The following is a 12,398-nucleotide window of genomic DNA, read 5'->3' as shown; positions in this document are numbered from 1 at the left end:
GATTTATACTAAATATAGGCCTAGCATTATCACCACCATACAAACTCTGGCCACTTAATTGACAGTGATGACAGCTTAACAAAAATATAAACGGTAAAGATAAATTGCATCTGAACAAGAAAGTGGTGAATACAGATTTAATACATTTAAGAGGCACTTAAAGGCAGTAATTATTAATTTACTTACACAATCTCTGTATTAAAGTTTTACCAAAAGTGGCAAAAGTAAAACATGTTAGATATGTATTATCACAACCTTGGAGAAATACCAATGCTACTCCTCTAAAAGCCCAAAGAAATCCTTGCACATGGATTTATTAGAGTTAACAGCAATTAAGTCATAGATGTAGACAGGAAGTTATGGCTTGGGTTTAGACATAGCATGGTCTCACAGTATAACGGAAGTCCAGCGACTTATCAAAACTTTTCCTTGTTCTCTTCCAGCCCACTGCTTGTTATGGGGAACAAAAGTCATCTGCCGCACATCTGTCCTGAGTGCAGGCAGTGGTGCCTTCCCCCGCCCTCCCTCCCCTTCGTATCCATCAGTTTCCCAAGCCCCCGTGGACAATCCATTCTCTCCTCCGCTCACACTCCTCCGCAGTGTCCGACCGGGATGTGGGATCCGATATCAGCACAGCACAAGGACTCTTGACAGCATGTGGAGCAGCACTAGAAGTGCTCACAATGGACCATTTTACACAATATTATCATGCGGGACAGCAACACTGTCCACACCCATAATAAAAGTCATATATTCAACATCACTGAAATATGTGTTATTTATTTAATTATCTTTAAATGAGGCATTGTATGCTGTTATGAGATAATAATATCAGTAAATCATGTTCTGGACAGGTGTGATGATTACTACAACTGTGCACTGGTCATGGATTACATGAAGGACAAGCTTTTCAGATGTGAAGTGGTAATGAAACGCTTTTATAAATGTAAATTGTAATGGTGGGTTGACTGAAACTGTTGAGTTACGCAATGCTTTCAGCCTAAATGTTATTTTTTTTTATATCAGCGCCTCTTTTCTGCATTGCATAACATTCATTCCTCCACTTCATCTCAACCTTTAAACTGAATGTTTCTGTTAAGCACTCAGTGTATGTAATGGGATAGCACCACTTGAGTCATGGGCTCTTCTTTTGGAAAATAAATGAACTTCTAACTGGATACATTCCCCTAACGCAGGGATCTAGGGATTCTCTTGCTCTCCCTCTGTGTGAATGCCTGTGTTAGTATCCGCATGTGTGTGTCTGGTCGCATTATTTTGAAAAGACAGCTGGTGGGGTCAATTGGGGATGGAGAGCGCAAAAATCATTAGCCAGGATATGGTCCAGCATATCTAAGGGACTCCCTTGCAGACCTTGGAGACCTTAACCACCAGGAGAGTAAACCTGATTTCCTTATGAACTCTGATGGTGGTGTTCACGCGCAACGGAATTTCCTGTGATTTTTGCAGGCAACTCAGGGCACAGGCTCTCTGAATCACACTGAGCAGGACTACCTAAATGCCCAATCGCGTTGTTTCAACACGTAAATTAGGCAATGCCATAGAGTATGTGTGAAAGTATGTGTGTAGAATGGTAAAAATGGTCTGAGTAAATATATTTTGCATTGCTTATTGCGCAGGCCCTCCATGCAAATGTACTTGATTGTTATTGATGTTATTGATGATACTACATTTTAGTCACTTTTGTCAATAGGAGTATTCCTCTTAAACAAACAACTTCATACTTATTTTTTGTCTTCATATTAAGTTAAGCCTTGTGAAATTATTTACTCTTCTAGAAAGCATACAAATAATTGACAAAACCTGTGAACAATTATGGCTTTTTTATTTAAGATGAATGAATATTGATCCATTAAATCAAAAACATGAACATTTATTGACAGGACGTTTTTTTCTTAATACAAAACTGTGACATCACTCAAGAAACTGAAATATTTATTTTAAAACTAAGTCCACCACGTTCCAGAACGTATCATGAAATAAGATATACTGTATGTAGAATAAAAAATGAAGAACATCAAAGAAATATGCAGAGAGGTTCCATTTACATGTAGTTACTATTTCGTAGGATGCACAATGCATCCAATATACAGAACAATTCCAGTACATTATACATTTTTGGTTCCTTTCAGATTAAAAATGACTATTCACAAAATATACAATTAAATAAACATTAATGTATCAGAAGATCTGTTATGTGTTTTTGACTTCAGGAGTATTTCACCTCAGTGTTGGACTTTTCTAAATCATTCAAATACAGTACATTTTCAAAGGCTTTAAATCCTGCTTGGTCAATGTGTGACTCATGATTCACAATGATTGTATATCTATGTTGTTTTTATGAGATGTTTTTACCCACTTGTTTTCAGTGACTATAGCATCCACAAAATATAAGAAACCCTTTACAAAACAAAAAAGGTATAAAATTCTTTAAATAATGCACAGATTTGCTTTGGACAGAACCCAAGTCTGAATACTGGCATCAGCTTGATGCATTGGAAAAAAAATGTCAAAACATCTCTTAGGGTTGTTTAATACTGCTTACCTCGTAGATGAGGACTTTTTCTCTTTGGTCAGCTTTAGCCTTCTGAGCAACAACAACAGCAAATACAGAGGGAAAACAATACTGTACAAACACCACTAAACAATAACTTATTGAACAGGACCACTACACATCAAGGTTTCAGCAAAGACCTTTAGGATCAGAGACCCAAACTGCCACAAACTAAAAACTTCACAATGTTTTGCTGGAACAATATTTCAACGGACACAGATATGAACTGACAAGTCATCACTAAATAACAAGAACATCTTAAATGTTTGACTAGTTCCAAAAAATGTTTGAAAGAAAAAGGACGCAACATGGGGAACCCTGCACCAGATGCTATGTGACATCAATAGACAGCACTTTGGTTCCTCAAAGTTAAAACTTTGCAGTTGACAAGTAGAACGGACTAAGGCCAGCAATGTTTCAGATATGAAATAAGTGCATAGAACAAAAAGTGGTAAATACTAAGATTATGAACTCGACATTATGGTGTATGTATGACAGGTCAGTGGCCCTCCGTTAATACAAAAATGATATTAATTTGAATTTCATGATCTCATTAGGTACAAAATATTATCAGTAGTGAGGTACTTATCTCCCATAAGGTTTCTGTAGATGCAGCAATGATACAATCCAAAATCATCTAACCATAAGATAGAAAACTGATCATGTATACATACTGTTGGCATCATTGAAAGTATGTCCTACCTAAAAAACTGTTGTCCTATAGAAAAAAAGTAGTGTGCCTGCAACATTTCCATTTAATCCAAATTCTTTTAATGGATATTTTGAAATTGAAAGACTTGTGCCAGTCAGAGACATTATGCTGATTTGTAATACACTGATATGACATACCATCCTCAGATACATTCTCACATGCATTTAATCCCCAAAAGTGCCAGTAAACAGGTTCTTATTTCTACCCAAATGTAGATAATTCAACAAAAAACAGACAATGAAAGCAAATTGATTTGAGAGAACAGCCCATCCCCCCCCCCCCAAGATAAAGCCTACTCTTGTTCATGAGCAGTGCTTACAGTCATGTTCCTGTGTAAGTTAGGGTTCTGACTGTGCCGGTTCCGGCTCCTGACTGAAGAGAATGTGGTGTCACAGCCCGGAACCTTGCACTTGTGCAGCAGACGGAGATGAACTGTCTTGTAGTGTGCCCTGAAGGTGCCTTTGTTGCTGTACACCTTCTGGCAGAGTTGGCAGGTGATGGGGGAGCTGGCCTGCAGCTGTGGAGTGTGGGACCCAGGGGAGCGCTCCGTCAGCTCCGTGCCCAGGCTCTCGCCCGGCCCCAGGCTCAGTCCGTCACAGCTCTCATCGCTGTCCTCCAGGGCCACTCCCTCCTCACTGCCCACGTCCGAGTCCCAGGATGAGTGGCCGCTGCCGCGGGAGGCAGCCGTGGTGCTCAGGTCCAGCACCGCCTCGTCCTCTACCGATGCCTCCGCTGGGTGCTCCGTGCTCTCGGCCGTCTTGCTCATGGGGAAGACCAGGCCCATGCGATTGTGGCCCTTAAAGATCACGGACGTCTGCCCAACGGGGTCTTTCGTGGAGAAATCTTGCCGGAAGTCACTGGCAATTTCCCTGCAAAGAGAGGACGTGGAATAGATTGTGCTGGACGCTCCATAGTGATCTTTGGTCAACAGCTTGTGGTGGAGGTTTAAGTTGGCGCTGTGCCTAAAATGTGTAAAATGGGGAAAAGTATTGACCTCCACATATAGTCCAAATTGATACACTAAAGACACTCTCATGCTCACACTTACTCTTTATTCTCTATTACTTCAGTCAATGATTTTAACTGTATTAATGTAATAAAAGAATGACTCAGTAATTTAATGATAATATTGAGTCTCACCTGTCTCTGCTTCTCCGGGAAGGAAAAGCAGCATTGCAGCCATCAACAGTGCACAGGTGCATCTCCTTCAGGTGTACGTTCCGGTAATGCATTTTGACGCTGTACGGATTTTTGAAAGTTTTATTGCAGATCTCACAGTGGTGGAGCTGGTCGTCTTTATTGTCCATGCACATAGAGTGAGGGTCGGTGTCTGCGTCGCGATTGCTGTACTCGTCAGCGCAGACCTCACTGTTGTCTTTCTCATCTGCGAGTTTTTGAAAGAGCGGACCATTGCTCACCCTGTGATTGCTGTCGGCGTAGATGGAGTCGCAGGCCTTCTCTTGCATCTGCTTGTTAGCGCAGCCGTCCTCCTCGGACTCAGGCATGCTGTTGCTGCTGTGATTGTGGTGCTCTCGTAGTTTAGGCGATGTGCAGGTGATCACGCTGCCCTCCGCGCTGTGCCTCGGCCCCTCGTCAGCATAGTATGAGCCGTCCTCCTCCTTGCCGCGGTCCATGTCGGCGTTTGAGTCCTGCATGAAGCCGAAGGGCCTCTTCAAAGCGCTCGATGGGTGTTCCCTCTCCAAGTGTGAGTCCAGCCCTTGATCATCGCTGTCGCTGCATATCTGTCGCCTGCATGCCCGACCTCTGCCCTCAGACTCCTCGATTTCTCGGCCGGCCTGAGGAGCCTCGTCGTCCGAGTCGCTGCCGTCGGCCAGCTCCTCCATGTCCTCCACCGCCTCCTTCTCGATCTTGATGGGCATGCTGGACTTGCGCGATTTCTTCTTTGGTACTGGTTCTGAGGACGCCTCGCTGACCACTGGCTTCATGGGGACGGAGGAGGAGATGAGGGGCAGTGAGGGGAGGGTTCCTGGGGTGTTGGCCAGCTCGGCTGGGGTGACTAGGCTACGGTAGAAGGGCAGCACGGGTTGCACCGTCTTCAGGTTGGGGAAGAGGATGCCGCTCTGGCTGATGTTGGGGAAGCTGCTCTGGAGCTTGGTGTCCGCATTGTTGACCATGTAGCTGGTGACCGAGCGGCTCTCGACGCTGGTGGAGATGGCGCCATATTCGGCCCGCTTTTCGCTTTTCACATCGGAGGGGGAGCCGGTGTGGCGCAGGTCCTTGTCGCGGTTGTTGCGGTTCATGGGCATGTGCAGACGGGGGTTGGGGTTGGCGCTGTGGCGGTTGCGGCTGCGCAGCGAGCTGAAGACCATGTTGCAGCCCTCGATGGTGCACTTGTGCTTAATCTTCAGGTGGACGGCGTTGTAGTGGATCTTCAGCGTGCCCTTGTCGTAGAAGGTCTTCTCGCAGGCGCTGCAGTACACGCGGCCCTTCTTCAGGCCGCCACTCTTCTCCAGGGACCTCATTCTGTTGTCTGGGGACATCTGGTTGACCTCCGAGCTCACGGAGGACATGCACGGGGTGGCCGGGCCGTCCGAGTAGTTGTCGCTGGTGGGGAAGTCCTCCGCTTCTTTCTTGGCGATGCCAGCCTCCAGGGAGTTGTCGGTGCGCTCCAGGTCGGAGGCGAAGGAGGCCGAGCTGGAGCCGAGGAGGCTGCTCTCCCCTGGCGGGCCCGACTCGTCCAGCCGGCCCTGCTGCTCCTGCCGCTGCGCCGCGTCCAGCTGGAGCGCGTCTGGCGGCGAGCCCAGGAGCGGAGCGGGCACCGAGTTCAGCAGCTGGAAGGGCAGCATGAACGCCATGCTGTTGATGAAGTTCTCAAAGTGGTGCACATGGCCCGCGCTGGGCTTCTCCACCTTGATGGGCAGGTTGGGGCTGCGTGGTGTGCTGTTCTCGATGAAGGTCCGGATGTCGGAGTTGGTGCGGGTGCTTGGAACGATGACGGACTGGCTCTCTTTGTCCTGGAGAGCCATCAGCTCCACAATGGACTTGGTTTCTCCAAAGCGCAGAAATTGCTGCAATGTGGCGATCTCCTCTTCAAAGGTCATAATAGCCCAGCGGTCCAGCACTTTCCCTGCCACATCCTACCAAACACAGAACAGGAAGAAAAGGTTCAATGTAACTCACATTCTTCTTAGAACCCACTTAAAACTAATACACATTAGCACCTTCCACCACCTGCCATATACACATTTGCTTTGACTATTTTAAGGTCAAAAGGGTGTCTAATTATAGCAACAATTTATCCTTATGGTTGCCATTCCTTTCAGTCTGCCATCTCTGATGGATCTCACGGAGGCGGAGTGGAGAGGGGCTGAAGATCAGAGGACAGGGGGCTGCTCATTGATCAAGTGCCTGGGTTGCCCAACCCCACAGTAATTACACGAGCACGATCACGCTTTGAAAGTCATTTGAAAGTCATGACGGCAACTTCGTGCTGTAACAACGATAAATATTTTATCACACGGCGGCTGTTCAAGGGCCTGTTGAGGAGTCTGATTTCGCGCTCACCATTACAGGGGGGCTAACATGAATTGCCCACACATATCACCAATGATGCCTGATGATGAACTAATAGAGCAGATTCTCCTTGGTGGTTCCCTGGTGGGTTCTGAGGAAGTCCTTGTAAAAAATTATGTTTACACATTTCAATCCTAAATCAGGCACCCCAGTCTGATCTCAGCACGACTCAATAAATAAATAAATAAATAAATAAATAAATAAATAAATAAATCGATCTAAGTCTGGGACTTCCAACAGAGGCAGTTGGATAAGTGTGTGAGTGCTCTGTGTACAAACCTGAAGAACATATCCCCGGATGTAATCCTGGAGGGTCCAGTCTAGTGCATTGAGGATCTGGATGACTTCTTCCTGCTTGAGAACGCTAAAGAGGCGGTCCAGTAGGATCTTGAGGCGCACCGGGATGGCCTGTGTCCCATACAGCATCAGACTGCAGATGTCAAACACCACATTGGAGTGGACAATCTCCACTTGACTGCCCTGGTACATGTGGTGCACCTTCAATTTACTCAGTGCTACAAGGAGACAATGTCATAAAACAGTGTTACTGTCAGAACATGAGAAAATATATTCACAATCTTGCTACATGAAATGCATGCTTGTTTCTGTCATATTTGAAACGGCAATCTACTCAAATGATGAAAGAGTAAACAGACTCGATTATCTTTCTTGATTATGAAGGAGGATTATCTAAGTGTATCCTTACCATGAGCTACCCATCCATGCTTGCAATTTTCACACTGTCGCCTCTTCAGTTTCCCAGGTTTGAAACTATCACAATTACAGTTCACCAAGGTACAGCAAATAGCCTGTTCAAAAAACAGAGGAAGAGTCACTTACAGCAGAAAATAGTGTGCAATGTCATCTTTTCTGATTCACAATAGAGGTGGCCAGAAAAAAAAAAAAAAAATCATGATTCTTGGTATTGCATCCCCGAGTTACCTATCCTTATTAATTATCTCTCAGTGAAGTGCTGGCCAGGTGTCATATGTATGCAAAAATCTCAATCTATATACAAACACAAATTCACCACTCGCTTGATCACGTTCAACATTCAGCTTTTATACCCTCTCACGTGAGATGGTTCATTTGAAAAACATCAACCTTAAATCACCCCAAAGATATATCAGCTTTTCCATTTTACAGGGCATTTCATTTCACGATTTCCACCCCATCCTTAAAATGAGAGCTCCTCCATTCTTCAACAGAATAGAGTAATCTGGCCCATGAATAAAAGGCACAAGCCAGAGTTCCACGCCTGTTTTTTTTTTTTTAGATCACTGTGCCCAGGAAAGAATATAGATTGGAGGCAGTCAGCGAGGCTTTCCTGGCGAATAACTCAAGCCTATTCTCTAAAGAGCGGTGTAGGGAACCAAAGGGGATTATGTTAGCCGCTGCACTGTGGGGCATGTCACACCAGACGCGCTCTCCTCCAGTGAGGAGGGGTGTCTGGGGCCAGGGTGGGGGATGGACAGCGGGGTGAGAAGTAGCCAACACAGCTGCAGGGCAGTAGCAGCCACGCTCATCCTCTCTAACAAAGGAGGACTCGGCCACACCTGGACTGGCCATGCCATTTGAAGGGGGGGAGAGAGGGGGGGGGGGGGAGAGAGAGAGAGAGAGAAAGAAAGAGAGAGAGATGGAGAGGGAGGGAGAGAGAGAGAGTGAGAGAGAAGAAAAGCTCCAGGGCCAGTGGCAGCTAGATGACGTTTTATAGTCCATCGGGAGGGCTTGGGTTCACCTAATGGGGCTTATCTCCCCGGCGGTGGACTCGATATTGTGTTTGTCGTGTTGCCTGCTGATTTTGCGCGCGGTTCCTGCCTGCTGTTAATAGAGGTATAAAGTAGTGGGAGGCAGGAGTGGGTCAGGGGTTGCCTCGTGGTTGGGGCTGACCCCAGGACCACATCTCCTCACAGCCTCAATCTGCACTCAACACAAAAATCAAAGCCCCACATTTCAAGCCATCAGGTGGAAGAACTGGAAGATGAAACAAAAAAAAATATTTTTTTTGGTCTGACAGCACATGCATAACATTTGATGTTCTGACACATTAAATCATCTCCATTCAAATGGGCCATTAATTAGTGTGGGGCGGCTCGGCCTCCACAGATGTCCATGCCTCAGGGGGTGAGGTCCCCCTTTTGAGCTGCTCTGACACAGGGGAGCTCGCGGCACTGCTGCGGTGGAGGGGGATGCGGAGATGACAGCCCAGCCTGTGCTGGAGCAGCCGGAGTTGAGCTCCGAGCTCACCATGCAAGTCCAGCCATGTTCTGTAGTTAAAATGAAATGCTGTGAGGGTGTGAGAAATAGTAGTCTTCTTTTTTATCACCTTAATGTCAATGTGTGATGAAAAAAACCCTTGTTGACTGAGACCATTATTAATGCCAGTGTGATTAAGCTTCATATTGGCAATGGTCTCAATCCTGGTTACCAATGGCCAATTTCAAAGACTATTCATGAGAGCCAAGAGAGCTCAAATAATTTGCTATATCCAGTACATTTTAATTTCAAGAGCCGTGAAGATTTTGACACTGGACCTGTTCAAATCAGTCATCAAAGAACTACTTGGCACGACTGAGAGCAAACCCTTTGAGATTTTTCCTGTACCTCTTCGAACTTGATAAATAATGTATCGGCAGCATGTTTTGTAATCCTTAAAATGGAGCAAGTATGCAGGCTGATTCGGTCAACAGGGAGGAGCCCTTCACTTTGTTAATCAAATATGACTCCTGCTTGAGCTTAATTACCAGAAACACTTGAATGCTGGTGTCCCTGGACCCTGTGAGGCACCTGATTTTCATTTAAAAGAAGAAAAGCGAGGGGCCAAAAAAAAGAGCCTCTCGTCTTAAAGCAGCAAAATCCCGTCATTATCAGCCACAGAGGGAACACGGCCCAATTAATGTAATCCCATTACATGCATGCGGCTCCTCTGCTGTTACGTTTAATGTAGATCTCAATCAGTTGTGCTGGAGAGTGACAGGAGGAAATTCCATTGTTCGACATTTGAGGTGTTTTTTCTTAATTAGCTATTCATTTCATGCGCATGAAAGGAAATAAATGACACAAGTCTCTTTGTGAAGTCATCTTGATGAGGGGGACATAAATCCCCCGAGTTAAAAGAGAAGAGGCGAATCATTTCTAAGGAGTGAAAGTGAAGGTGTGTATCAACACCAAACTGATACAATAAAAAACAGCCGTCCAAGGGCCGAGATGTCTATTGACCTTATAGTCTTTAAATAGTGTTTTTAGTCAGCATGGACTGGTTGTGTGTATATGTGTACAATTCTTGTGCATCATGGCTGCATTATCAAAGATATTTTTCAAACCAGTGTAAAATTATAGCACTATGAAATAGTCTGTTTTGAAAAGTCAAAGTAAAATATTAATTAAATTTATATTAGCATTTTGTGGTTAAACAATTTCAGTGAAGATACTACATTTTTAAAAATCTAGTGAACACTTCATATGAACTTCATATGAGCTAGTCAGCCATTTATCTACATTTTATGTTGTGATAAAACACATCTCCTTTTTTAATTCGGTCATATTCTGGGGTGGGTGTGAGAATAAAAATAAGTCTCTTTTTTCTTTGTGTGAGTGTTGATGCTGCCTCTTAGCTCCTGGGTGTTGTATTGCCTGGGCTGGGAAATGTGAAGCAGATGTCTACAGAGGTGTTCTCCCCAGCAGGAGCTACGCTGGCCTCCCTCTCTACATGCCCTCTCTCAACTCCTGCACCACACATGCAGAACAGGAGATGGATATCGCCGCTCTTTTCTTTTTGGGAAGAGTGAAAAAACATATCTAATTTTATCGGCAATTTAAATTTGACATGATTTAAAGTGATCAAATCACATCAGATTACCAGACAACAACTTGAATTAAAATATTTTGATGCCAATGATGCAACACTGCAATTCCAAATTAAATCAAACATTTACAGTATACGATTAAAAGAAGAGTCAGCTAAATAGTTAGTAACAAAGATATTTGTAATATTTTTAAAACAAAAAATATTTATTTTCATGATTCATGTTCTTTGCATTTATTGTAAAAAAGCACGCCTTTTGTCTTAACCGACATGAAAAGTTTCTTGCTAAAAAAAAAACATTTAAAAACCATTGGATATTTTCAATCCAGACTTAGAAAATAAACATAACTTATTCACAGAGGCACTGAACTACGCAGAGAAAAGAATAACTTCCCTCTAAACATGTTGCAACTAATGTTCACTTCAGGAGCCATAAATCTGTGGGCTCGCAACCGTCTGCACTCATTTGTTCCAATGAAATGCTGCTTAGTCAAAGTTAAAATGAAGTGGGACCTCTCCAGGGACGCGGGCCAGAAGTCGGGTGGGGAGTGTGAGGGGAAGAGGGCCGGCGTACCATGAAGCCCCAGACCCTAAGTGATAACATTCGTCTGTGGGAGGGAGAGAGGGAGGGAGGGAAGAGGGGGGAACGAGAGGGCCACTGAGGCCAGAGCACAAGATGCAGATGCCCCTGATACCTTTTTTACACAGCCGTGCACAAACACAGGAGCAACAAGCAAATGCAAGCGCGCTCGCACACACACACACACACACACACACACACATGCACACACATGTACACACAGAAAGACATGGTTGGAAATCATTTGTGGTTGTCTTGACGTACAATGTGGTCCCAAATAACTATATGAAGCAGTCTTTCACCACATAGCCTCTCAATTACATCACTGTCAGCGGCATGCGCAGGGTTCCTGATGAGCTAAACCGTTTAGCCTGGGCCACTGTAGCTGTGCGAGGACATGCTCAGGTACATCACGAGACTGGAGCGGAGAACAGCACTGCAACACCAGCTCACCACAGCCGCTGCCCCGTCCTGCACAAGGCTACTGTTCACACTCACACTGAGACAGAGTGTGTCCAATTGGTCAGAATGTCAGTTATTTCGTGTTTTGGGAATTCAGGACCTCCGTTCCCAGTCACAGCCCCCCCCCCCCACATTGGGCCAGGGCCATGACATCCTTCATGGAGAAAAGAAATATTAAAATGGTTCTCTTTGGCTCTTAAAATAAATCCTGCCATATGTACATAATAGCCATGCAAGTTTATAGACTCAACAGCAATTGCTAAGCAATATTCATAACAACTGTGGACAGCTGCGGCCGACAGTATTGAGTGTCCTTGTTGAAATAATTTACTGTAAAGCAAATCAATTAAGTGATGCTTGGTGCAGATTGCCAGCTAAATGCTACACGCCTGGCATTTGGTGCCAAAGAGACACAGCCTCGATAATAACTACAACTGTCTCTAAATATTTTAGGGGGGAGGGTGGGGGAACTGGGGGGTCTGATTTTTTCCCTGACATTCTGTGTGATTCATTTAAGAGTGATTTGTTTCATTTCTTTGTCACTGTCCACAAATGTGCTTCCTTAACCAGATCAGAACACACATCATTATAGAAATATTCCAAAGATTTCTGTTTGGATATTAAACAGTGAATTACAAACTGTGAAACAATATATACAAACTGTAGCTTTGTTGGTGGTAAAAGAAAAACTGTAAGTATAGACAAAGCCAATGATACAAATGTACAAATAGTG

General features: G+C 44.6%; 1 protein-coding gene across 4 annotated transcripts in view; it reads right to left on the bottom strand.

The window, feature by feature from the left end:
- Nucleotides 1-1,826: 1,826 nt before the first annotated feature.
- Nucleotides 1,827-12,398, bottom strand: part of bnc1 (basonuclin 1) — a 29,876-nt gene continuing 19,304 nt past the window's right edge. For 3 of the 4 annotated variants that reach the window (XM_042062104.1, XM_042062106.1, XM_042062105.1), the window contains exons 2-5: nucleotides 7,525-7,627; nucleotides 7,098-7,333; nucleotides 4,425-6,382; nucleotides 1,827-4,246 (exon numbers count right to left, since the gene is read on the bottom strand). In XM_042062104.1, the coding sequence (XP_041918038.1) occupies nucleotides 3,577-4,246; nucleotides 4,425-6,382; nucleotides 7,098-7,333; nucleotides 7,525-7,627 (2,967 nt within the window). In that variant the 3' untranslated portion in view covers nucleotides 1,827-3,576. The remainder of the gene's footprint in view (nucleotides 4,247-4,424; nucleotides 6,383-7,097; nucleotides 7,334-7,524; nucleotides 7,628-12,398) is intronic. The other variant, XM_042062107.1, reaches the window with a different exon arrangement.

This window comes from Alosa sapidissima, chromosome 14 (genome assembly GCF_018492685.1).
Source record: "Alosa sapidissima isolate fAloSap1 chromosome 14, fAloSap1.pri, whole genome shotgun sequence".
Classification (NCBI taxonomy): domain Eukaryota; kingdom Metazoa; phylum Chordata; class Actinopteri; order Clupeiformes; family Clupeidae; genus Alosa; species Alosa sapidissima.
This window is presented reverse-complemented; position numbering and strand designations above follow the sequence as displayed.